Source organism: Chrysemys picta, chromosome 4, assembly GCF_011386835.1.
Source record: "Chrysemys picta bellii isolate R12L10 chromosome 4, ASM1138683v2, whole genome shotgun sequence".
NCBI lineage: Eukaryota > Metazoa > Chordata > Testudines > Emydidae > Chrysemys > Chrysemys picta.
Window position 1 is genome coordinate 55,923,550 of NC_088794.1, and position 22,731 is coordinate 55,946,280.

A 22,731-nucleotide genomic window follows, 5' to 3' on the forward strand; every position below is an offset into this window, starting at 1 on the left:
TCCCCAATCATGAGAAGTGGAAACTGACTCTTTTTAAAAACAGAATCTGAGAGTCTAATGTCATCACCTGACTCCAGGAGCCAGGGCTTTCAGAAAAAGCACCATCGCGGGAGCTGGCCACGCTGCCCCCTGGTTCCTGAGCTGCCCTGCTCCACAGTGACGGGCCATGGCATAAGGCAGGTGCTGCATCACCAGGGGTCTAAATTAGCTGTTACCACTCAAGAAAGAGATCTTGGAGTCATTGTGGATAGTTCTCTGAAAACATCCACTCAATGTGCAGCAGCAGTAAAAAAAGTGAACAGAATATTGGGCATCATTAAGAAAGGGATAGATAATAAGACAGAAAATATCATATTGCCGCTATATAAATCCATGGTACACCCCCATCTTGAATACCACGTGCAGATGTGGTCGCCCCATCTCAGAAAAGATATACTGAATTGGAAAAGGTTCAGAAAAGGGCAACAAAACTGATTAGGGGTATGGAACAGCTTCTGTATGAGGAGAGATTAATAAGACTGGGACTTTACAGCTTGGAAAAGAGATGATTAAGGGGAGATATGATTGAGGTCTATAAAATCATGACTGGTGTGGAGAAAGTAGATAAGGAAGTGTTATTTACTCCTTCTCATAACACACGAACTAGGGATCACCAAATGAAATTAATAGGCAGCAGGTTTAAAACAAACAAAAGGAAGTATTTTTTCACACAACGCACAGTCAGACTGTGGAACTCCTTGCCAGAGGATGTTGTGAAGGCCAAGACTATAACAGGGTTCAAAAAAGAACTAGATAAGTTCATGGAGGATAGGTCCATCAATGGCTATTAGCCAGGATGGGCAGGGATGGTGTCCCTAGCCTCTGTTTTCCAGAAGCTGGGAATGGTTGACAGGAGAGAGATCACTTGAGGATTCCCTGTTCTGTTCATTCCCTCTGGGGCACCTGGCATTGGCCACTGTCAGAAGACAGGACACGGGGCTAGATGGACATTTGGTCTGACCCAGTATGGCCGCACTTATGTTCTTATGCCCCCTCCCCTGTCCCCGGAGAGCTGTACTCACATGTCCAGGCGGTGGCATTGGGCCCCACTGCCCAGTACGGCCCAGCAGCGGTGCTCATCCCCAGATGGTACGGGGTGCCAGGGCTGAGGTGCTGGAAGGTGTAATTAGAGAGGCCCCTCTTGGCTGATACTGTCCTGGTCACCGTGCGGGAGAGCAGGTTGTGGAGGGTTAAGCGCAGCCAGGCAGCTCCTTCGGCACCGCTCCAGGAGGCAAAGAGGCTGGTGCTGGAGCCCAGGCTCTGGAGTGTCAGCGCTGTTGGCGTGGTGGGTGCTGAAGACACAGACAGGAGCTGGGGAGGTGTGTGGCTGGCAGTGCCCAGCCTGCCAGGGGTACGAGGTGCGTGGATGGGGAGGTTGATCATTTTACAGGGTGGAGTTGGAGGGCCTGCCTGGCACCAGGTTCCAGCGCTGGTGGGACAGCCGGGCAATAACCAGAGAAGCCCAAGGGGGACTGAGTGGCTCCCAGCTAGGCCTCCCCCAGCACGCCGGATAGAGGATTGGGATGGCCTGGCCACGGCTCCCTATGGGAGACTCCTGAATGCCCTCAAGAGAGTCACTGGGCTCCTCTCGCTGAGATGTGCCCAGAGGCCAGAGCGGGATGCTGGGGACCAAGAGGTAGCCTGGCAGAGCTGGCAGGAGCTGTTACAGACTGCCCCAAGCAGATCTCACACCTGAGTGCTGAGCGGAGCGTGCTGAATGCCTGAGGGCCCGGCACCCAGCCTTGCTGACATCCTCGCTGCTGTGGGACTCGCTGCGTCTGTGCTAGAGACAGCCATGCAGACAGCCTCCTGTCCCACTGGCCCTGGGGCACTGCCGATGCTGCTCTCCTCCTGTTTCCTTCCCAGCTGAGAGCAGCCCCTCGTTGCACCAGGACAGCCTGTGTCCTCTGTGCAACCCTGGTGTTAGGGCACGTGCCAGCCCGAGGCTGGGCTGCCCCAGGTGAGGGGAAGGTTAAGCAGGAGCAGCTGGGCACAGTCCAAGTCGGATTCTCTTGCTTCGTAGGAAAGGGCCGTCTCAGGGTGCCGGGACCAGTGGGAAGGGACAGGCCTGGACGCTGAACCAGCTCCATAGCTCAGAGTAGCTAGGGCCCTTCTGCCAGCCCCCCCAGGCCCAAGGCTGCTGGAGGGAGGGAGGAGGGCACAGCAGCCAGTCTGGGCCAGGCAAGGGGGCAGCTGTGAATGGCCTTGAGGCTGGGCGGGGCAGTTTAGGTGCAGGTGTCGCTTGCTCTTCGCACCTCACGGTAAATAGAAATAAACCCACCCAGCGCCGGGATGGGAACAGAGGTGAGCAGGCTAATCTGCTCTCTAGACCTCAACCACCAGTCAGAGGCGCCCCCCTCCCATTCACATACATACAATGGGGGTGGACCAAACCTCCCCACCCAATGCCCAGCTCACACGCAGGCCAGTCTCACTCCCCACAGCCCCAGTTCACACAGATAACGGGCCTGGCTAAAGCTGGCTGCTGGCCCAGCTCCCACTGGCCCAGCTCCCACAGACCCAGGAGAGCCCGTCCCCACCAGGGCACAGCCATGCCGTCGTCACTGGCAAATAGCCCCGCCCTGGTTCGCAGCTGCAGACCACCCGCTCTGCTTACCCGTCCACTGATGGGTACTGGTGCTGGCCTGCCTCACTCCAGCCAGCGTGCTGATCCTCAGGGCGTACTCGCTGCCAGCCAGCAGCCCATCGAACAGGAAGGTGGAGATGGCTCCGGGGACAGACTCATTCCTCACGGCCCCCTGGGAGTCGAGGTGGTAGAGAACAAGCCGGTAGCCGTCCTTCTGGCCGGGGGCGTCCGTCCAGGAGGCTCGCAGGGCCGAGGGGCTCCCGTCGCTGCTCAGACTCACGTTGTGTACGGGAGCAGGGCCTGTGCCAAACACAACACAGACAGCGTCTCCTGATAGCCACAGTGTGCCCGCCACACAGCCATGGTGTGAGACTGACCAGGCACCCACAGAGCGTGGAGAAGGTCCTTGTCAGATCCCCCCACACGCTGGATCCATCTAGTTAGTCTCCATGCCAGAGCCACCTGGCCGAACCCCACCTCTCGACCAGAGCACCCTCCCAGCTGGACCCCCTGAGCAGATCACCCCTTTGTTAGCCCAGCTCCGCCACCACTCTGTCCCTGGGAAACGCTTTGGCAGGAATTTCCATGTGCCCATACCAGGGACCCAATGGGATCTAATGGGATCTGCCCTAGAGTCAGGTTCTGGGAATTCACTGGGAAAACGGGGGCTTGGAGCATCTCCCTCTGAATCCGCCGGGTGCCAGTTCTGCAGAGTGACCTTCCCACGAAGGTCATCCTGGTAAGTTTGACCATAAATAGCCCCCAGCCACAGCCCTGGGAGTCCAGAGCCTGCCCTGCTTCCCCATCCTCGTCCCTCTGTCACTTTCCTTTCACCCCTCATCGCTCCGCTTCCCTCCTCAGCACCTTTCCCCACCAATCCCCCCAGCCCCGAAGCTCCATGTTTCCTTTGCCCGCCACCAGGCTGAAAGAGCGGGGGGTGGGGTGGGGCTGCAGCTCAGAGCAGTGCTGGTGCCGGGGGGGAGATGCAGGTACAGCAGGACACCCTGCCCTGGCTCTGGATCGCCTTCCTCTGCAAGGTTGAATGCCAGGCTGATTTAGAAAGAAGCCAGCAAGGGGTTCATGTTTCTATCCAGAGGTCCCTGCTCTGGCCGGAGCCCCCACCTGGCTGCCATCGGCTGGTCTCTGGAGCCCTGGGGGGAGTGTGAGCTGGTGCTGGTTAAGTGCCAAGGGGGCAGGAAAAGGGACTAACCCCGGAGGGGGTGGGAGACTAATGGGAGGACAGGCAGTGCTTCATCCTGCGTCCCCTTCTCCTCTGCCATGCAGGACTTTTCCTGTCCTCTGCCCTTTGCAAGCTCTGGAAAAGGGCTCCTCCCATACAAGGGCCAGTTGCAATCACAGCCCCTGGTTTGGGGGTAACATGAGACCTGCTCTCTCAGTGCCCCCCTCGGGGCTCACATCACTCCAACCCGGGGCAGCGGAGGGTGATAGCAGCGGGGAACGTAGGGAGCCCTTACTTGTCTGGCCGCTGACTCTCTGGCTGGAGGCCTCCGCGCAGGCCAGAGCAGCAGTGACTTCGATGCTGTAGCCTGCCCCGGGGACAAGCCCCTGGAACTGGAAGCTGGTAGCGTTGGGTCCAGCTGATCCGTTCTGCAGCAGCACGTCCGGCTCCAGCGTGTAGATTGCCAGGGTGTAGCCCAGGGCACCCCCGTCCGGCTCATCCCACGACAGGAAGAGGGAGTCAGGGCGGCCCTGGTTGCTGACGCTCACGTTCAGGAGGCTCCCTGCAGAATCAACACCAGCTCCATTTTTAATTTGGTTTTGGTTTTTTTGGTCGAGTCTGCGACCCCTTGAGACTCTCCTCCCCCTGCACACTTTAAGCACTGCCCCCGCCGGCCTGGGTCTCACCTTCTCCCAGCTCTGCGGGGCCTAGGGCCTCGGCCAGCGGGAGGGAACGGTCATTCCCACCGCAACGCAGGCTGCACCTTGGCTCGCTCAGGCAAAATTGCACGATTGCTCCGTTAGTTACTAACAGGGCAATGCCTATGACCCACAGTAAGGAGTTCTGAGACCATCCAGCAGAGGGTGGTGGTGACATCTACACTACTCCATTCATTATGATACTTACTTCCTAGCACAGAGGTGGGCAAACTTTTTGGCCTGAGGGCCACATCTGGGTAGAGAAATTGTATAGCAGGCTCCGGCTGGAGGTGCAGGCTCTGGGGTGGGGTTGGGGTTGGGGGTGCAGGAGGGTGCTTCAGGCTGGGACCGAAGGGTTTGGAGGGGGATCAGGGCTAGGGCAGGAGGTTGGGGTGCAGGAAGGGGTCAGGGATGTAGGCTCTGGGCAGCGCTTACCTCAAGCAGTTCCCAGAAGCAGCAGCATGTTCTCCCTCTGGCTCCTACATGGTGGCACGCCAGGTGTCTCTGCGCACTGCCCTGTCCACGGGCACCGACCATGCAGCTCCCATTGGCCGTGGTTCCTAGCCAATGGGAGCTGTGGGGGCGGCACTTGGGGCGGGGGCAGTGTGCGGAGCCCCTTGGCTGCCCCTACGCATAGGAGCTGGAGGAGGGACATGCCACTGCTTCCAGGAGCTGCATGGAGCAGGGCAAGCCCCCGACCCCGCTCCCCGGCGGGAGCTCGAGGGCCAGATTAAAACATCTGGAGGGCTGGATGTGGCCCCCGGGCCGTAGTTTGCCCACCCCTGTCCTAGCAATACTATGAGCCTTAAGCAAGGCCTATAAAGAGCTACAGAGACGTTCCCTGAGTTAGCCCAGCTCACAGCCCAGCCCCAGAGGAGGAGAACTCCCTGCTGCTCACCTCTCTCACCAGGCACCGCTTCGGCTCCTGCATGCCCTTCGGAGGTGGTCCGGTTACAACCCTCGCCCTGTGGGATTGGATTCGGTGTGAGTGAGACCCGTGAGGTGGCTCAGACACAGTCTATCAGGAGGAGGTTTCTGATCCCTTTTTTAACGAGGGCAGGAGGACAGATGGCTGGAAGTTGAAGCTAGACAAATTCAGGCTAGAACCAAGGTGCAGATTTTTAACAAGTAGGTGAATTAGCCATTGGAGCCAATTACCTAGGATGCAGCGGATTCTCCATCACCTGGAGTACGTCTACACTGCAATCAGATACCCACGGCTGGCCTGAGTCAGCTGACTTGGGCTCGGGCCATGGGGCTGTTTAATTGCTGTGTAGATGCTTAGCCTTGGGCTGGAGCTGGGGCTCTGGGACTCTCCCTGCTCACAGATCCCAGCATCACTATGGCGACAGCCTGGGGTATCTGGCAAGCAGAGATAAGGGCTCCCTCTATGGCACTAATGGGGCTGGGGGTGCAGTCACAGCAGGCTTGTCCACGTCGCCGTTCGGCAGCGCAGCCGGGACCTCGACTGCCCCATGCAAAGCCCTGGGTTAGCCAGACCTTTCGCCCAAGCTCTGGGGCCCCGAGGGGGGAGTCCCCCTGGTCTGGAGGGGGCTGGAGTGCCCGGGCACAGCAGGATCTGCAGCGTGGATGGAGCTGCCGAGATCCCAGAAGCCACGGGAGGAGGATGAGCGGGGAGGCAGCCAAAGCTGGTTACCTTGGTCTCTGCCCAGAACCCCTTCCCCGTTAGTGACTCCCAACATGCCCACTCCCTTTGAAGCAAATCCCCTCCTCCCTCCCATGGTAGGTGCAGGGCTGACAGCCTGGAGACTCGTCCCTCCCCCACCCTGGCCCTGCAGGGCCAAACTCTGCTCTGGCATAAGCAAGGACAGCTTCACCGAGGGCAATGGATTTACACCAGGGCTGACTTTGGCTGGGATGGAGGGGGTCTCACCTCTAGGGAGGAGAGGGGAGTTCACCCCGCACGGCTTCCCCCGACCTTGGCCTCTCCCAGCAGGGGTGCAAGGCAGTCAGTGCCCTAGGACCTGGACTAAGGACACCCCACAGCCACTGCCAAGCTGGGCCAGACGGGAGCAGGAGCCGTGATGGCTTCAGCCCTTGTTCCCAGCCTCACTGAATGACCCCTGTCCAAGCCACTGGTCCCTGGCAACCAAAAATCAGGCCAGTCGGCTCCTGTCTGCCCCCTACCTCCGCGCCTACCATCAAGGTGTCGGCACTGCGGCCGGGGGGCTGTCCATAAATTACCCGAGGCACTAGAGAGTCTGCGGGTCTTTCATTTTGCATGTTTGTTTCGGTGTCACAAGGGGGGTAGGTCTTGAAAATCACCCCCAAAATGTGTTACGTAATTATGGCCAGCCCCCAGGGACCGCCTGGGCTGGAGGTGCTGGGAAAAGAGGCAGATGGGGGGCAGGGTGCAAACTGAGCAGCCTGAGAAGCTTGGAGCACCCAGCGCCCCCCAACAGCAGTGCCAGATGTTCAATCCCTCTTGGGAGCACCCCCCACCCCCTGGATCGGAGACACTGACTCCTTCGGTGCTAAGGGAAGTGGCTCTGCTTGGTCCCATGCCCCCAGCAGGCAGCAGAGAACTGATCATCTCTCTGGAGTCTCTTCCTTCTTGGGTCCCCTGCCTGCCTCATCCCTGGACCATGGGGAGGTGTTTGTGTGTATGGGGGGGGGGGTGCACACACACACACACACATCCTGCAAACAGCCGATTCCCCAAGCAAAGTCGTGGCAACAACAACCAGCTCTGATTGCAGGGGCTAGAGGGCACCGAGGGGGGAGAGGAGGAGGAAGGAGCCAGCCTGTGGCTGCAAACCTTGCTAATGCGCTGCAGCTGTGCAGCTGAAATGGCAGCCCACAAGAATGCTGTCATTCCCCAGTGGGGCAGGCGAGCCCTGAAACCTGAAGCTAGCGGCCTCTGCGGAGAAACAGGGGGTGCAAGAGACACAGGCTTACCTCGGCCAGGGTCCCCAGGAGCCAGGATGCCCACAGCAGGGGCAGCAGCAGCTGTGGCTTCATCGGGAGCAAGGTGGGCTGGGGAGAAAAGGAACAGAAAGTTTGGTCCCCTCTTAGGTGCAGTTGTCCCCGGCCAGCTCCGTTCCCCGTGGCAGCTCCGGCCTGCGTCCCCACATGGTATCCGAGCTCACATGGGACGGGATGACATCAGTGGGGCTACAGGCTTGGCGCCAGCCTGCTCAGGGCAAACTCCAGCCAGCTGTGCGTTGGCGGGGGCTGTGTGTGCCTGCCGGAGGTGAGAGAGCTGAGGGGGGATTTTGTGTGTGTCAGAGAGAGAGAGATCTCCAGTGCCTGTGCTCCTGTCTGTGTGCGTAAGTGTATGTGTGTGTGAGAGAGATCTCTTCAGTGCATGAGTTTCGTGTGTGTTCATTCCCCTGGGTGTTTGTATCCTGTCTACAAGAGTCTGCCTCTAATGTTCCTCTGTGCGTCTGTGTGTGTTCCTGTGGATGTGTGTGTGTGTCCCTTGCCTACGTGGGTCTGTTTTGCAGTGTGCTGGGCTGTGCCTTGGTGGGGGGTGTACCTCTGGGCGGGTGTGTGCCTCTGGGTGAGCTCTGTGGCCAGGGCTCCGGGACCTGTTCCAGCTGGGAGAAGGAGTCCTGTGAAGTTGCAGGAGCTGGTGCAGCGACGGGAGGGGATTGTCCGGGGCTCCCAGCTGGAGAGGAACGTACCCTTGGAGCATCCCGAGCAGCGCCCCCCCCCCCCCCCCCCCCCCCCCCCCCCACACACACACACACACACACACACACACCTCCCCGAAGGGAAGGCGGGTTGAAGTCTGAGGCCAGCTGTGCCTGTGGTGTACAGGTCTGTCTTGGGCTGACACAGCACGTTTGGCTCCACCCTGGCTCAGGATGGCTGAGCTGGGCTCCTGAAGGAGGCTGGGGGGAGGGGGAGCATTCAAAGACGTGGCTAGCCAGAACTGGTGCAGCGTGCAGCACCCGGCCCAGGGGAGTGTGACCCAATAGCCAGCATGGCTGCTCTGGCAACGCTCGGCTAGGAGCCCACACGGCCGGGCAATGGGACGAGCCGCCGGGCTGGTCCCAAGGCAGTCCGAGAACTTGGTGGGGCGGGGGATGATCAAGCCCCGCTTCCCAGCGGACTCCCCCTCCAGCTCCTGTAGGCCTGGTGCCCTGCATGGGCCAGAGCTACCCCCTCCAGCTGGCATGGGCCACAGGGCCTGCTGTACACGGGACTTGCCCACCCAGACACAGACATGAGCCAAGCAGGGCCTGGAAGGGCTGGAACCTGCCACCCAGTGATGGGGGCCATGCAGAGCAGAGCTGCCCCAAAGGCCCCCGGCTGGTAGCCTCACGCCTGGGGCAGCGGCCAAAGCAGGACGGGGCTTGGGATCTGATTCAGGTGAAAGAAAAAACAAACAATTGCCCCAACACCACTCCAAACTGTCCCCCCAATCCACCTCCCCTGACCCTGAACCGCTCCCCACAAACCCGCCAAAGCACCTGCCCCAAGCCCAGCTCCCACAGCTCCAAACTTCTCCCCGAACCAACACCCAGATTCCAAACTGTCCCCCCAAATCCATCCGCCAACTCTGAACTGTGCCCCCAACACTTCCTCAGACTCTGAACCATCCCCCTAGCCCTGCCCGGGCCATGTGCAGCCCTGGCTGCCTGGTCTGGGGCTGCACTGGGGAGAGTGAGGCCAGACGCCCACTGTGCCAGCCTCACAGAAGTTGCTCACAGAAATTCATGAAAAGGAGAATAGTCACTAGAGTCCCAGACTGCGGTCACAGGCCCGGGAGCTCTGCCAAGGCCCCGAGGGTACCTGGGGTCACACTTCAGGGAGCAGGTACCGATGGGGGTCACAGCCAGAGTGGGGACATGGATGGTCCTGGCTTCCCTTGGATTCCTGGGATCATCCAGGTCTGGGGGTGGCTCCCTGGGGGGAGGCAGACCCTACCAGGGCTGGATCAGCACCGTCCTGGGCTCCAGCTACACCAGGACATGGGGCCTGCTCTAGTGGGCCCCCCCACAACCTGTCCCTTTCCACCTGATGGGAGCCAGAGTGAGATGTTCCTGCTCAGATACATATTTCTGCAACATCAGCTCCCACAGTGTGTATCCTAGGGCCCTAACACATGGAGCACATGCCTGACATGGAGCCCATGGGCAATGCAACGGGAGCCCAGACTGGCAGACACTGAGTTTAATGGTGGCAAGAAGTTTTAAAAAGAGCCTTAAACATGGGCCTGGCCTGATTCTCCAGGCTGCTGGGGACCAAAATACCCGAGCATCCTGACGGCTCCTTTGGACTCAGACAGGAAGGAGCGAACAGCCCCGGCAGGGCAGGCCTAGGGGCTGAGCTTGGAAAGGTCCCATCTGGTGGCTGGAGAAGTAAGACAGGATCAGGAGAATCGGAGCGCAGATCCCAGTGTGGCGTGGGGAGCACCTGGAAGGTGCATGGCAAGGAAAGGGGGAACATCGACCAACTAATACCTACGACGAGAATCCTCCCTCATTGGCGCTACTGTGGATAGGATAGACTGGAGAGGATAGACAGGGTAGGAGGTCAACAGGTAGAAAGGAAGGAAGCTAGATGCCCACAGGTAGCCATTCACAGGGAACAATTATAGGAAAATTGTCTTTCCGGTTTGTACTTTGCTTCCCTAGTTGTTTCTCTACAAACAGCCAGTGCACATTGAAGCCCCAGGAAAAGCCAAGGGGACACTGCCAAGACGCCCCCCTGCTTGCAGGACGCCTCCCCCCCCCCGCCCCGCCACCCACCAGGTGTGTGGCCAGCACTAGTGCGAGCAGGCTCCCCCAGTAGGCAGGGATCTGTTCCTAAAGCAGAGGACACGTGGCCTGAAGCAAAGCAATCCCTGTACGTGGTTTGGCCCCTTCTGCAGGGCGGTAGGAAGTCACGGGGAGGGCTGGGTGCTGGCAGGCAGGCAAGGGGCTGGAGTCTCTTTCCATTGGCCGGGGTTTGGGCTGGCTGCTGGAGCTGGCTGGCTGAGTCAGAGGCTGTTTAGAAAGGTCCCTTTCCAGCACGCCCTGGTTGCAGCCAGGAGAGGTTTGGCTTTAAATTTCCCTTGGAAACGGCACGGTCGTCAGCCTCGCGTGGTTAGGGGATTTCGGCTCATCCAGTGCCCTGCGACGTTCGCACAGACACTTCCGGCATTACTGTCGAGCCTGATGTCGCTTGACAGGTTTGTGTGGTGGGAACACGAGGCGTGCAGCAAGGCGGTCCACAGGGATGGGGCATGGGGGACACCCTGGGAGCCACAGCGACAGCGAGGGGTGCCCCAAGGGAGGGAGAAGAGGAACAGGGTGAGCGGCGTGGGCAGCCTGGGGCTTGAATAGGGCCAGGATTGAGGGGGAGAGACAGAGCTGAGTGGGGAGCCCAGGGCTGGGATAGGTGAGGGGCCAGTGGGTAGGGTTGAGGGGCAGCAGCCCAGCTGTTTGGGGAGCCCCTGACTGGACTAGGGGGAGGTAGTGCAGAGCTGTATGCATGGGGGGGGGGGAGCCAGAGATCTGGACTAGAGGAGGATGCGGCGAGACAGGCGGGGGATGCAGTGGCTGACCTGTCTGGAGGCAGCGTGCTGGAGTGTGGGTGCTGGCATCGCTCTGCTGCTCCTGGATCTCGCTAGGAGGTGAATCCGCTCTGCACTGAAACCTCTACAGCTTGCTCCCTGCCCCTGGGTTTTCCCCTTCTCCGAAGGTGATGTTAGGAGGGTGTGACTCCATGAGGAAACAAAGCAGGTGTCTTTCCCCCAGGGCAGCCAAGGGTACAGAGCAAAGGGTGAGGCCCCACTGTCTTTGAGCACAGCAGGAAATTCCAGGCCCCTGAAAAGTGTGGGGACTAGTTCATTCGCTGAGGTCATGACCTGTGTGGTCTGGGCTGTACCTGCCTTGCTTGGCTTGATGGAGATGCTGCCCTTAGCCGCAGTTTGAGCTCTCCTCACCAGCGGCGGGCCTGGCCTGTCCCGTCCTGTCTGGAGGGAAGGCCCAGCTCCTCTCAAACGTCCTCCCCTCTTCCACAACTGAAATGCTCCTGCCTCTCCCTGGGAGCCAGAGCTCAAAGTACTTCAGAGACTAATGAGTTCAGCCCCTGGGGAGACCGGACTGATCACCACCCCCAGTTCACAACTGGGCAAACAGACACACGCAGGCACGTGTGAAGCAACTTGCTCCAGGCTACATAGCAAGGCTGGGAATTGAACCCAGGAGTCCTGACTGCCCCCCCTCCCCCATGGCTTAACCACTAGGCCATGCTCCTCCCACTGGAATAGGTCCCACCCCGATAAAGCTCCAACTGTAGTTGCCCCTGAATCCACTAGGCTCAGCTCTTCTAACTCTCTCCCTGCTGGACTGGAGGGAATCCCCCAGGTCTGAGATGTGCACGGCTCAGGCAGCCGGGAACACACCCTCCTGCCATGCCAGGTCACTCGGCTGCAGGGAGGATCCCCTGCAGGCCAGGGGGAAGTGCAGATCCAGGGGGCTGAGTCAGAGAGGGACCTGTACTAACAACTGAACCCTTTTTCTCTTATTTAATTGGCCTCTCAGAGTTGGTAAGACAACTCCCACCTTTTCATGCTCTCTGTATATGTATATATATCTCCTCAATATATGTTCCATTCTATGCATCTGAAGAAGTGGGCTGTAGCCCACAAAAGCTTATGATCAAATAAATCTGTTAGTCTCTAAGGTGCCACAAGTACTCCTGTTCTTTTTGCAGATACAGACTAACACGGCTGCTACTCTGAAAACTGAACCCTGATGTCCTAAACAGCACGGAGCCAGCGGAGGGAGCTGGCTGGGTCATGCCGGGGCACTTGCTGCTCTGCTAGTCTCTCACCCAGATGGATGGAAATCGCAGGCCTGGCTCTGAGTGGTTCATCCCCTACTCCCCAGGTCTCTCCCACTTTGCAAGCCCCACTTGGCAGCATCCAGCACTGGGCACCATTCTCCCTGGGCAGGCAGGCAATGGACCAAGCAAGAACAAGATACCTTCTTAGCTGAATGGAGTCCCGCAGGACAAAGATGCACCTTCACAGACCCGACCCTCTCCGCCTCCCACTGACACAAGTGGAGTTACGCTGGATTTAGTGGGGTGTGGTGCCTGTACACTACAGGGGTGCAGGGTAATGCAGATCAAAGCACTGGGTCACAGGTTCCTGACACAGCGGCTAATCCCCAATCATTCAGTGGAAAGGGACAGCACCAACCCAGCTGCGCTGCCTGGCTCCTTCTGTGCCCCCATGAGGTCCTTTGCAGAACAGGCGGGATGCCAGGGCTCATGTCACTTGGGCAATGCAATGGCTAGTTGGATTGTGGAGCGTGCAGCAGAAAGCTGCAGTGTGGGTACAATGGGAGGCTGGGGTTTATGGGGGCTCCTTGGCTCAGAAGCTGTGGGGTGCTCCTCTCGCAGATCTGCAGAGGGAGCCACAGACCGTGGGTAAATCTCTATCGCCCATCCAGAGGTTATGGGTCTGTCTTCACTGCAGACTTCGCCCAGGTCACCTAGGCCAGGTGTAAAGCACCAGCACCCTCGGGTGAGAAGACTGTGTGGGGGGACAGGAGGGGGCAACACCCGGGTAAGAGCCTGGCTTCACTCCAGTGAAGACAGATCCTAAACCTGTAATCGCTCACTGGAATCCACTCCCGGGGTTTCAAATCCTGCAGCACAGTCCCAGAGAATACAGCATTCCCCCTTCAGCCAAGTCCCATGCTGAGGGACCAGGCCAGCAATTGTGGGTAGACTGTAAGCTGCTTGGGACAGGGAACTTCTCGTTGTCCTGTGTTTGCACAGCGCCTATCCCCATGGGGCCCAGGGCTAGACCCATGTGACTAAAGAAGGAGAGGGAGTGACAGTCAGACATATGGAGCAAAGGAGGGATGGACACCCCAGGGATTACACTGACCTGTAGAATAGCCCAGGCATTCTTGGCATGAAGGGGTTAATGCTTCCCAGGGGGATACTGAGTGGGTCTACAGGCACCCCCCTCCCCCACACCAGATCTCCCAGTGTCTTTTCTCCTGGGCAGTGGCAGCCAAGGGCTCAGAGGTGGGGGGGGGGGCTAGAATTAAGCCATAGGTCTTGTCTCCAACTGATTTGGGATCCCCTCTCCCAGTTACAGCTAAACCAGAGCAAAGACCCCTGCAGCATTCACCAGGCCCAGGCACCTGCCCCACACTCTGCCCCACTCTGACTAACCCACCCACAGAGATGTGCATTCTGGGACCACAAACCCTCCTTCCTACCTGATTTCGCTCCCATCGGGGCCAGCACATCATTCATAAAAGTGGGACAGATCAAGCCCCCTTTCATGCTTATGTAAGGGGACCCCCTTACTAACATTCAGTGGGGGTGTTTTGGTTGGCTAGCTCCCAGCACTAAAAGAATGGGGAGAGGCCAATGCTGCAGGTCAGCGTGATTGACAGGGGGACAGGCTGGAATTGCCTGGGTCAGACAGAGTGGGGCCGAGCTAAGGAGAGAGCAGAACCCTGCCAGCCAGAGGGGCCAGAAAGCAGCCCAGGAGGCAGGTCAGAGCTGGGAGTGGAGTCACAGAAGCAGCCCACAGAGAAGACCTGTGCTGGAGCAGAGCTGCAGCCACAGAGCCAGAGGGGCCAGCGAAGCAGCCCAGGGGGCTGGAGGCAGAGCAGCAGCATCAGTGCTGAGGCAGAGTGGAACTGGAGCTAGAACAGTGGAGCTGGGGCTGGAGCTGGAGCAGTCTGAAGCTGGGTGCGGTGAGCAACTGGGGCCAGCCAAGGGGGGACCTTGGGCAAAGGGCCCAGCGCAGAAAGATACCCCCAGACAAGGGTCCGTGCAGGCCAGACTGGGAGGGGGATCTTAACCCGACGGGGGGCTGACGCTGGGAAGAAGGGTCCCACCACCCAAAGCCCGGAGGTGTGTGGCCACCACCAGAGCAAGTGTCCAACCCCCTGCAGCACAGCCAAGGCCTGAGAAGGAGACCTGGGACCTACAAGGAACAGACTGTGAACTGCCCTGACATTCCAGAGCCACTGTTTGTAATGTGCCCAGCCACAGAGCCGGGTGATGTGTTTTCCTTTAACTTTTTCTTTATTCTTTTTTAAATTAATTGTTGATTAAATAACTTGTATTTGCTTTAAATTGTATGAAATGATCAGTGGGTTAGGGAAGTGTCCAGTGCAGAGACAGCACTCCAGAGTGGGGACACCCTCGCCCCGACTTAGGGGACCACAGCAGGGTTGGGGGTTGAGCCCCCCAGGAATCCTGGGCCCAGCCTTGTCGGGGTTACGAGGACTCTGCCACACACAGGAGAGTGGAAGGGGAGTCTTTGAGAGCAGGGAGGCCTCTGGGTAAAGGAAGTGGGAGCAAGAACTCAGATCCTTCCACTAGCCCATTTCACCAGAGTAGTGCAGAAGCCAGGAAAGTTCCCCACAATAGCAGGACTTACACTTAGCAAGCAGCCCCTGATTTCTAGTAACATATTAGAAAGGGATCCAGCCCTTCCTTAGCTGCCAGGATGAAGGTAGGGATCGGGTCAGTCCCAGGAGGCTAAGAGCTGGAACTGCCCCCAGCAGATCTGCCTTTCCAAGGAATTGCTTCTTCTCCCCCTCCCTTCAAGGGGAAATGGGGCCAGCCACACCTGTGCTATAATTAATTAGCTGTTTCCCAGCCTAAGGGGGTCAGGTGAGGAGGACCTGGGCTTTATAAAAGGGCTGAGCTCAGCAAGCCAGCCTAAGGAGGGGAATCCTAGGGCATGGGCTGGTTCATTGGGGGTCTGCAGGAGGCTGGGTACTCTAGTCTAGGGGAACCAGTGCTCTTAACTGGACAGGGAAGGCTGCAAGGCCCAAAGACTAGCAGGGGTGAGATTGGTGGTCCAGCCTAGTAGCCCAGTGCTCTATACTGGAACCAGAAAGACTCTCAAAGATAGTCCAGAAAGGGGCTGGAACAGGGCCTAGAGGGTGGGCTGAAGGGAAGCCTCTGAAGAGTAGAAGAACCTCCTTGTTTATGGGAACTCCTAGGCTGGACTTTTTGCTACCCTGGAAGAGGTCAGATTTGTTTCTGACGTGGCCAGAGGGCTAAGCTGCCTCTCTAGCACAGAGCACTGTGTGGAGAGCTGAGGAGACCTCCCTGACTTGGGGGGGAGGAAACTCAGGCAGAGTGTGCCACACTTGAGCAGAAGGAGGCACTATGAGGCAGCTATGCTCCACTATGCCCTATTAGTTCACAACAGCCCCCCATTTTAAAAATTCAAACAAGACTCTAATATCCCATTTGCCATCCGCTAGCCAAATTGTTCTCTTTGTAAAGTACTTTATCTGCCTCTTCTAGTTAAATTGTAAGCTCTGGGGGGTCTCCTTTGCCTATGCTGGTACAGTGCCTGACCACATGGGGAATCTGATCTGGATTTGGGACTTCCAGCTGCTACCAGAACATAAACAACAGCCACAGCAACTGTGTGTGTTGTGTATTTGGTCACCTAAGTATTGGCTATCATGTGGTTCTAGTCCTGGTTCTGCCATGGGCCTGCTTGGTAACCTCAGGCTGGTCACCTTGCTGCTCAGTACCTCAGTTTCCCCATCTGTAAAACTGGGATAATGATACTGACTTTTGTGAAGAGCTTTGAGATCTCCTGATAAAAAGGACTAGATAAGAGCTAGGGATTGTTACTGTTGTGTCTTCTCCCTGATTGGCTAGTGAGCTGCAAATAGCATCGTCCCTGGTGAATCACATGCTTTTGGGATCCTCAAATCCCCAGTGTTTGTAAAAAAAATCCCTCCTGAGTTATGTGACTGAGTCACAGCAAGGCATGCTCAAGTGTTTACTCACAAACACGCTTTGAGGCCAGCCTGACACATTAAAGTTCAGAACATTAAAGACCTTTTCCACTACCCAGGTGTTAATAATGGCAGCAGAGATGATTGAAACAGATGGTTTAAAAATCTGGGTGACATTACTGAGAATCGAGGCACTGGAGGGCACTATTGCAGTAGCTGGTTCTGTTTCTCTGGGTGCAGAAGCAGCCCATGGAGAAATGCTCATTGTCCGATGGAGTGCAGCTCTTCTACCTAAACCTCTCCTAAGCAGTCGGTCTTAGGCACGGCCTACGGGGTACGCTCTCACAAGTCAACCAGCATACACAAGACTTAAATGAAATGGCAGCTGAGGAGAAAGAAGACACCTCCAAAGCTAACCCAGGGTTTCCATGCTATAGCAGAGGGCCAGGGGCAAGGCAACTCATATAATAAATAATAATAAATAATCCCTAGGTCGTGTCATCTTTTCATCTATATACCTTAAAGTGCTTTACAAGGGAGGTCAGTATCATTAATCCATTTTACAGATGGGCAAACTGAGACACAGGAAGGGCAAGTGACATGCTCAAGGTCACCCAGCAGAGCTGGGAATACAGCCCTGGTCTCCTGAGCCCCAGCCTAGTGCTCTAGCCACTAGAACCCAGGTGAGCTGGCTAAGGACTGGGCGCTGACTGGCATGGGTGCCCCGAGTGAAGACAGGACAGCGGGCGGGACTCTGTGCGAAGCAGATAAACCAGAGGGCTGCACGCTTTGCAGCTTGGTGCCCGAGCTCGCTGCACACACCAGGGGCTCCTGGCCCGGGCCAGGGGGAGCAGGAAGGGTTAGCACCTCCACAGTGGAAATATTATGGGGGCTCCGCCCATATAAACTCATGCTCGCCGGGGGGGGGGATGGGGAGAAGGGAGGCGAGGGCGGGACCTGGAGGGCTGGCACGGCTGCCATGGCACCAGGGAGCAGGTAGGAACCGCTGGGACCCCTTCCCAGCCTGGTGCTGGCTATCTCCCTGCCCCACTGAGTCTCGGTAACTCCCCTCGATTCCCCCCCCCCCATTCCTCTGCCCCGCCCCATTCACAGTGAGCTTCAGCCCTCTCCTTGCATTCCTCCATCCACCCTCACAAGCTCCCTGTCTGCCACCCTCCCACCCCCTGTATTTCAGAGACTCCCTGCACCCCCTTCCCCCATACTGTGGGGCCCCCTCCAAAGTACCTTTCTTCCCCCTGGGTTGGAAGAGTTGGGCAGAGGGAGCAGGCCTTGGGGAGACAGCTCTAGGTGGGAGGAAGGAATGACCTTTCTCACCTGGCTGAGCATAGCTCTTCCCTCTTCTCTCTGCCCCACAGCTGCTAGGGGGCTCTCAGCAGTGAGCACAAGGAGTAAAGGGTGTTTCCTGTTTTCCCCCAAATTAACAGGGCTGTGCCCGGGGGGGCCCTTGAACATTCCCTGCAATGTTGGACTCGACCAGCTGCAGCGATCAAAACTGCTCACATTGCAGGCAATCGGAGAAACACCATCGGCCACGGCTTTACTCAGCCAGGCAGGTGTGCAGAGCCCCGGAAACGGCTCGAGCCTGCTAAAGTCAGGGTCTAAAGAGGGGGCAGGGGATGGAGCAGCAAAGGCAACGTGCTGTCAGGCAGCCGCAGGAATGGAACTGGCTGCTCTGCTGACCTGGAAATCAAGGGAGAGGAGCCTGTGCAAAGAACCGTAATGACGACCAGGGAGGTGAGTGGGTACCAGCCCCTGGGGTATTAGTCAGTGCCCCCACGACCAGGGAGGTGAGTGGATACCAGCCCCTGGGGTATTAGTCAGTGCCCCCACGACCAGGGAGGTGAGTGGGTACCAGCCCCTGGGGTATTAATCAGTGCCCCCCGGGCACCTGTCCTAGGCTGAGATATCTTCCCCAGCCCTCCTGCGTGTCTCATGTCCCTGTCTCTCAGCGTGAGGGCAGGGAAGAATCATGCAAATGGATGCAAATCTAAGGGAACAGCAGCGGGGAGGGGTGTCAGACTGCCTGGATGGAGCTGCCACCCATCTCCACCCAGCCTCACTGAGGGCAGGAACAGGCCGGATCTGATTCCCTGGCTCCAAACTCTGCCTCCCAGAACCAAACCCTTGGGTCCAAACGCTCCTGCTGTGGGGAGTTTGAGCTCTGGAGCGGAGCCATCCCAGAGCTCAAGGGGTCTGGATCAGGCCCGTTCTTGAGATCAGCTCAAGCCACTCACTCAGAGCTGCACTCTGACATGGACACGCCCCGATGTGGAGCCAGGGTCAGTCCCGGCCCAGTCCCCCGCACCACAGGGTTGTGGCAGACAGCTGCAGCCGTCCCTACAGGAGTGAACAAGCCTCTCATTAGGGCTGAGCCGGGTGCAATGCACCACTCGCTGCATGGCCCTGTCGCAGCCATGCAGGCCGGGTGCTGGGAGAGCCTGCAGGATCTGCGGAAGCCAGAACTTCCCTTCTTGTCCCCCGCCACTCCCCCACCCCCGCCGACACCAAAACCTCAAGCTGCGCCTGACCCAAAAACAATCTTGGGAGGCTTCTCCGCCCAGCGGCTGGAACCGGGCCGGGAAAGTCAGGGGCTGCTGAGTCATCACATTTCCCACAAAGCAGCAAAAGCTGCCACAGCTGGGGGTGGAGCCCCTGAGCAGCCCCGGGCGTAATTGAAAGCAGCGGTGGCCAGAGTTGGGAGCGCCGGTTCCTGGGCACGGTGGTGGTAGGTTGGGGGGGAGGACACTTAGGAACTGCGCTGTGATTGCCAGACCCACTCACGACAGCCGGGCCACCAAGCAGCCGCCAGCTGGGACAGACGCTCTGCTGAGAGGGGTTTGAATGAACTGGCCTGGCCTGCCGTGCCCAGGAGTCAGACCAGGGACCTCGGAGCCAGGGGCTCGCTCGGAGCTAGTGACACACTCACGCTGTGACTTGCGTCTCCACCCGCCCATTGGGAAGAACCCCGCTCAGCTTGGGCCCAGGGGGGAGCCGCTCAGGATTAGTAGCGTCGTGCTGAGTCAGAGGAGGCCAGGCCGGCAGGGAGAGACAGATACGGACAAGGACATGGCAGCAATGCTGGTGGGAACCAAGCCATGGTGGAAGGCAGGCAGCTGCCCCAGTGGGGACATAATGACCAATGACCTGAGCCCCTCCCACCCATCCAAAGGGGCTTGCTCCTTTCCTGTGCATCAGTAGCTGCCTCTGATACCTGCTGGGGCCACTCACACACGCCAACACCAGCCGCTCGCACGGCAGCTGGCCTGGGCTGCGCCCAGTAGGGATGGCACAGGCCTAGCCCAAGGCGGGGCGGAAGCTGGCGGCACCATTCGCAGGCAGGGGATGGACTGGGAGGGATGGACTCTCCCTGGGTTGGAGGGCCTGTTCGGAGACGCAGACTCTCCAGTGCCAGGGCGCGGAAGGGACCAGGCTCCCATCCGGCGTCTCCCGGAGGATTGCACTACGGAAGCTCGCCCTGCTCTGCCACCGGGTCCTTAGGGGAGCCAGTGACCACTGCCGAGCCCCCTTCCCACGCTGGCCAGTCCATGTAGCACAGTCCTGCCACCCCCAGGCTGTGCACTGGGCCCTACGAAGGCCAATAGGGGAGCAGAGCCATTCCCGGGGCCAGGCTCCTCCATCCAGCAAAGCGTCTGGGGCAAGGGGAAATGCATGGCCTAGCTGGGGAGCCAGGCAGCATGTGGAGCCAGCCGGAGGGGGGGGGGGGGGTGTTGGATCCCAGGTCCCTCCCCTCTGACAGGCTCAGGCACCGTGTGATGTATAATCTGCAGTGCCCTGGGGCGGGGGGAGGGATACAGCTGCATCAGGCATGAACACTGCCTAGGGTGTGGGCCTGACACCCAGCACTAGCTCCAGGGTATCAGCCTGGCAGAACCCGCTCCTGGGTTGCTGTGATACAGCAGCCGCTTTAACCCTTTGAGTGCCTATGCGGTCCCTAGCGCTTCTCATCCGTAGCTTTCAAAGCACTCCACAAAGGAGGCCAGGATGGGAAAACCGAGGCACAGGGTGGCAAAGTGACTTGCCTGGGGCACCCCAGGTGGCCATTGCCAGAGCTAGGAATAGAACCCAGGCACCCTGAGTCCCAGTCTATCCACTAGGCTGTGCTGCCTCCCCTGGAGCCCTTAGGCAGAGAGAGGAACCCAAGAGCAGGATGCTGCAGCTACCAGGCAAGCTCCCTAGGCCTGCGTCATGTACAGCCGTGCTGAGCGTGAGAAACGTTCTCCTTATGCCCGTCAGCGCTTTGCACCCGCTGGAGCTCACTGTAAGGACCAGCCAAGGTGCTGGGCAGTGGGGACCCAGCAGCCCCTGCAGCATGCAGCCCCGCTGCCAGGCATACCACGGCTTGGTGAGTCAGAGGGAGTCCACACCCAGCAAGCCAGCAAAGGGCCTAGCTGATCTCCCCCAGGAGTCACGCCCCCCCTAAGCTGGCAGGGGTTGTGCTGAGCCAGTGTGGGCCGGGCGTCACTGCCCCCTGGCCAGGCTGAGAAGGGCCATGCTGGGCTAGCGTAGAGTGTCACGTGACGCTCTTGCCCTGGTTCCAGCAGGGCACACACAGGGTGCAGAACGGTGCCCCCCATGCCCGGTCCCTCTGGCTCTCCATGCTCCTGGTGGTGACAGGGCGTGCTCCCCTCCCTGCATGGCCCAGCGCCGAGTTCACCCCCAGCAACAGGAAAAATTCCCTGGCGCCAAACTCCCCAGCACAGCCAAGGGGCAGGGGCCCTGTGCCCAGCAGTGCCGCCAGCCTCCCAGGGCCAGCAGGGCCCCCAGTTGAGCCCAGCATGGCCAAACCCAGCAGGGATGATGCCTGCTGCTGCTGGGCTCTTTCCCAGCATGCCACGCCGCAGGCGCATGGTGCAGGGTGGCACCAAGGGAGTGGCGTGAATGGGCACCAAGGGGGCATTGTGCTGGCTCGGTTGCTTTAAGGCTCAGCAGTGCTTTGCAGTCCCTGAACCGCGCCCTTCAGGGAAGCCAAGGTGAGACTGTCCATTCCCACCGGGAACAGGAGCCTAGTGGCAGGCCGTCCCAGTGCCCCCACGGGCCCACCTAGCCCAGCTCAGCCCAGCCACAGCCTGATCAGACAGGGTTTGGCTCATTCCATGACCGAGCTCAGAGTTGAAACTGATACTTCCCCCAAGGAGCCAGGCCCAGCCCCCATGCTCCCTGCTCAGGGGGTCGCCGAGGCAGGGGGTGACGCGGTTACCTTCCCTGGCTGGCACTCCCCGGTCGGTGCTCCAGCAGGGGCTCTCCTGGTGACGCTAGTGCTGGTGGTGCATGCTCTCTCCTGCCTTGCCTCTCTGGCAATCAAGTCTGAGCTGGCCCCTGTGGAGTCCCGCCTGGGCCCGCCCTGCTCCTCTCCCCACAGCCGCAGGATGAGGCAGAAGAGGAACTAGCAGGACGGGGGCGTCCACCACTGCCTGGTAACCACGGCACTCTGCATCCTGGGAGGGGGCGGAGAGTTGGGCTCTTCCCGTGAGCCCAGGGGCGTCACCCCCCACACCTGCAGGCTGGGCACTCCTCTCACTTCCCACTGGCAGCATCCCTGGCCGCCCCACACAGGCTTCCTTGCCTCTTACAGTGCCCACGCCAGCACGGGGCCTTTCAGGTGACTGGCTTGGATGCCAAGGAGATACTCTAACGAGTGGGTAAGTCTCACACCCCTCCGGGCTTAGTATGATCACCCCCATTTTATAGATGGGTAAACTGAGGCACGCAGGCCCACCCACAGCCACGCAGCGGGCACTGGCAGAGCTGGTCTCCTGACTCCCAGGTCTGTGCTCAGGTCACAGAGACACTCACTCCCACTAGCTAGGATTAGGTGGGTACATTTCCTCCTCCAGGCCCGGGGGCCCTGCATGGGCCAGCTCTCCCCCCATCTTTCCCCTCTCTGGGTTTTTGGTCACACACCCACCTCCTTTCCCACACTTTGTAACTTTTTCAAAAAATCTCCAGCTTTGGAACCTTTACCACACGGACAACAGAAAAATGAAACTCTGTGAATTTTCCAAACATCCTCTGCTGTTACTGTCACGGACTCACAGATCGTGCCCGCTTTTGGCCCTGTGCGGTCTGTGGGGGGTGCCCCTCTCAGTGAGACAGCCCTTCTCGGGGGTCCACTCTCTCTCTGGGGTTAAGCCCCTCCACCTCCTGGAGCCGCACCTCTGAGCCTTAGCACACCTGTTTCTCACCGTGGACCCCCTCAGGGAGACCACTCGCTCTGGACCCCCGGGGTCTCCACCCCCCGAAGGGGTTGATGCAACCCTGTTCTCTAGACCGCAGTGACTCTCAGCCAGCATAAAACAGGAGGGTTTATTGAGAGTTGAACACAGCACAGGAAACTCTCAGGACCGCAGGCCTGGCCTCCCTCAGCCCAGCACATCCAAGTCTCCCCTGCATCCAGGTGGGCTCTGCCTGCTCCCACTCTCCAGCCCAGAGTCCCCCTGCTCCCAGCTGGGCATCTGATATCACCGGCCCCAAGCCCCGCCTCTG

The 22,731-nt window shown here is 59.0% G+C and overlaps 1 protein-coding gene across 9 annotated transcripts in view; it reads right to left on the minus strand.

The window, feature by feature from the left end:
- Nucleotides 1-21,615, minus strand: part of LOC101945981 (receptor-type tyrosine-protein phosphatase V-like) — a 65,096-nt gene extending 43,481 nt beyond the window's left edge. For 2 of the 9 annotated variants that reach the window (XM_065592338.1, XM_065592337.1), the window contains exons 1-5: nt 7,424-7,851; nt 5,403-5,469; nt 4,102-4,368; nt 2,657-2,926; nt 1,062-1,331 (exon numbers count right to left, since the gene is read on the minus strand). In XM_065592338.1, coding sequence (XP_065448410.1) covers nt 1,062-1,331; nt 2,657-2,926; nt 4,102-4,368; nt 5,403-5,469; nt 7,424-7,486 — 937 coding nt within the window. In that variant the 5' untranslated portion in view covers nt 7,487-7,851. Of the gene's footprint in view, nt 1-1,061; nt 1,332-2,656; nt 2,927-4,101; nt 4,369-5,402; nt 5,470-7,423; nt 7,940-8,003; nt 8,151-21,445 lie in introns of those variants that run through there. The other 7 variants (XM_065592340.1, XM_065592341.1, XM_065592336.1 and 4 more) reach the window with 7 other exon arrangements.
- Nucleotides 21,616-22,731: the final 1,116 nt, after the last annotated feature.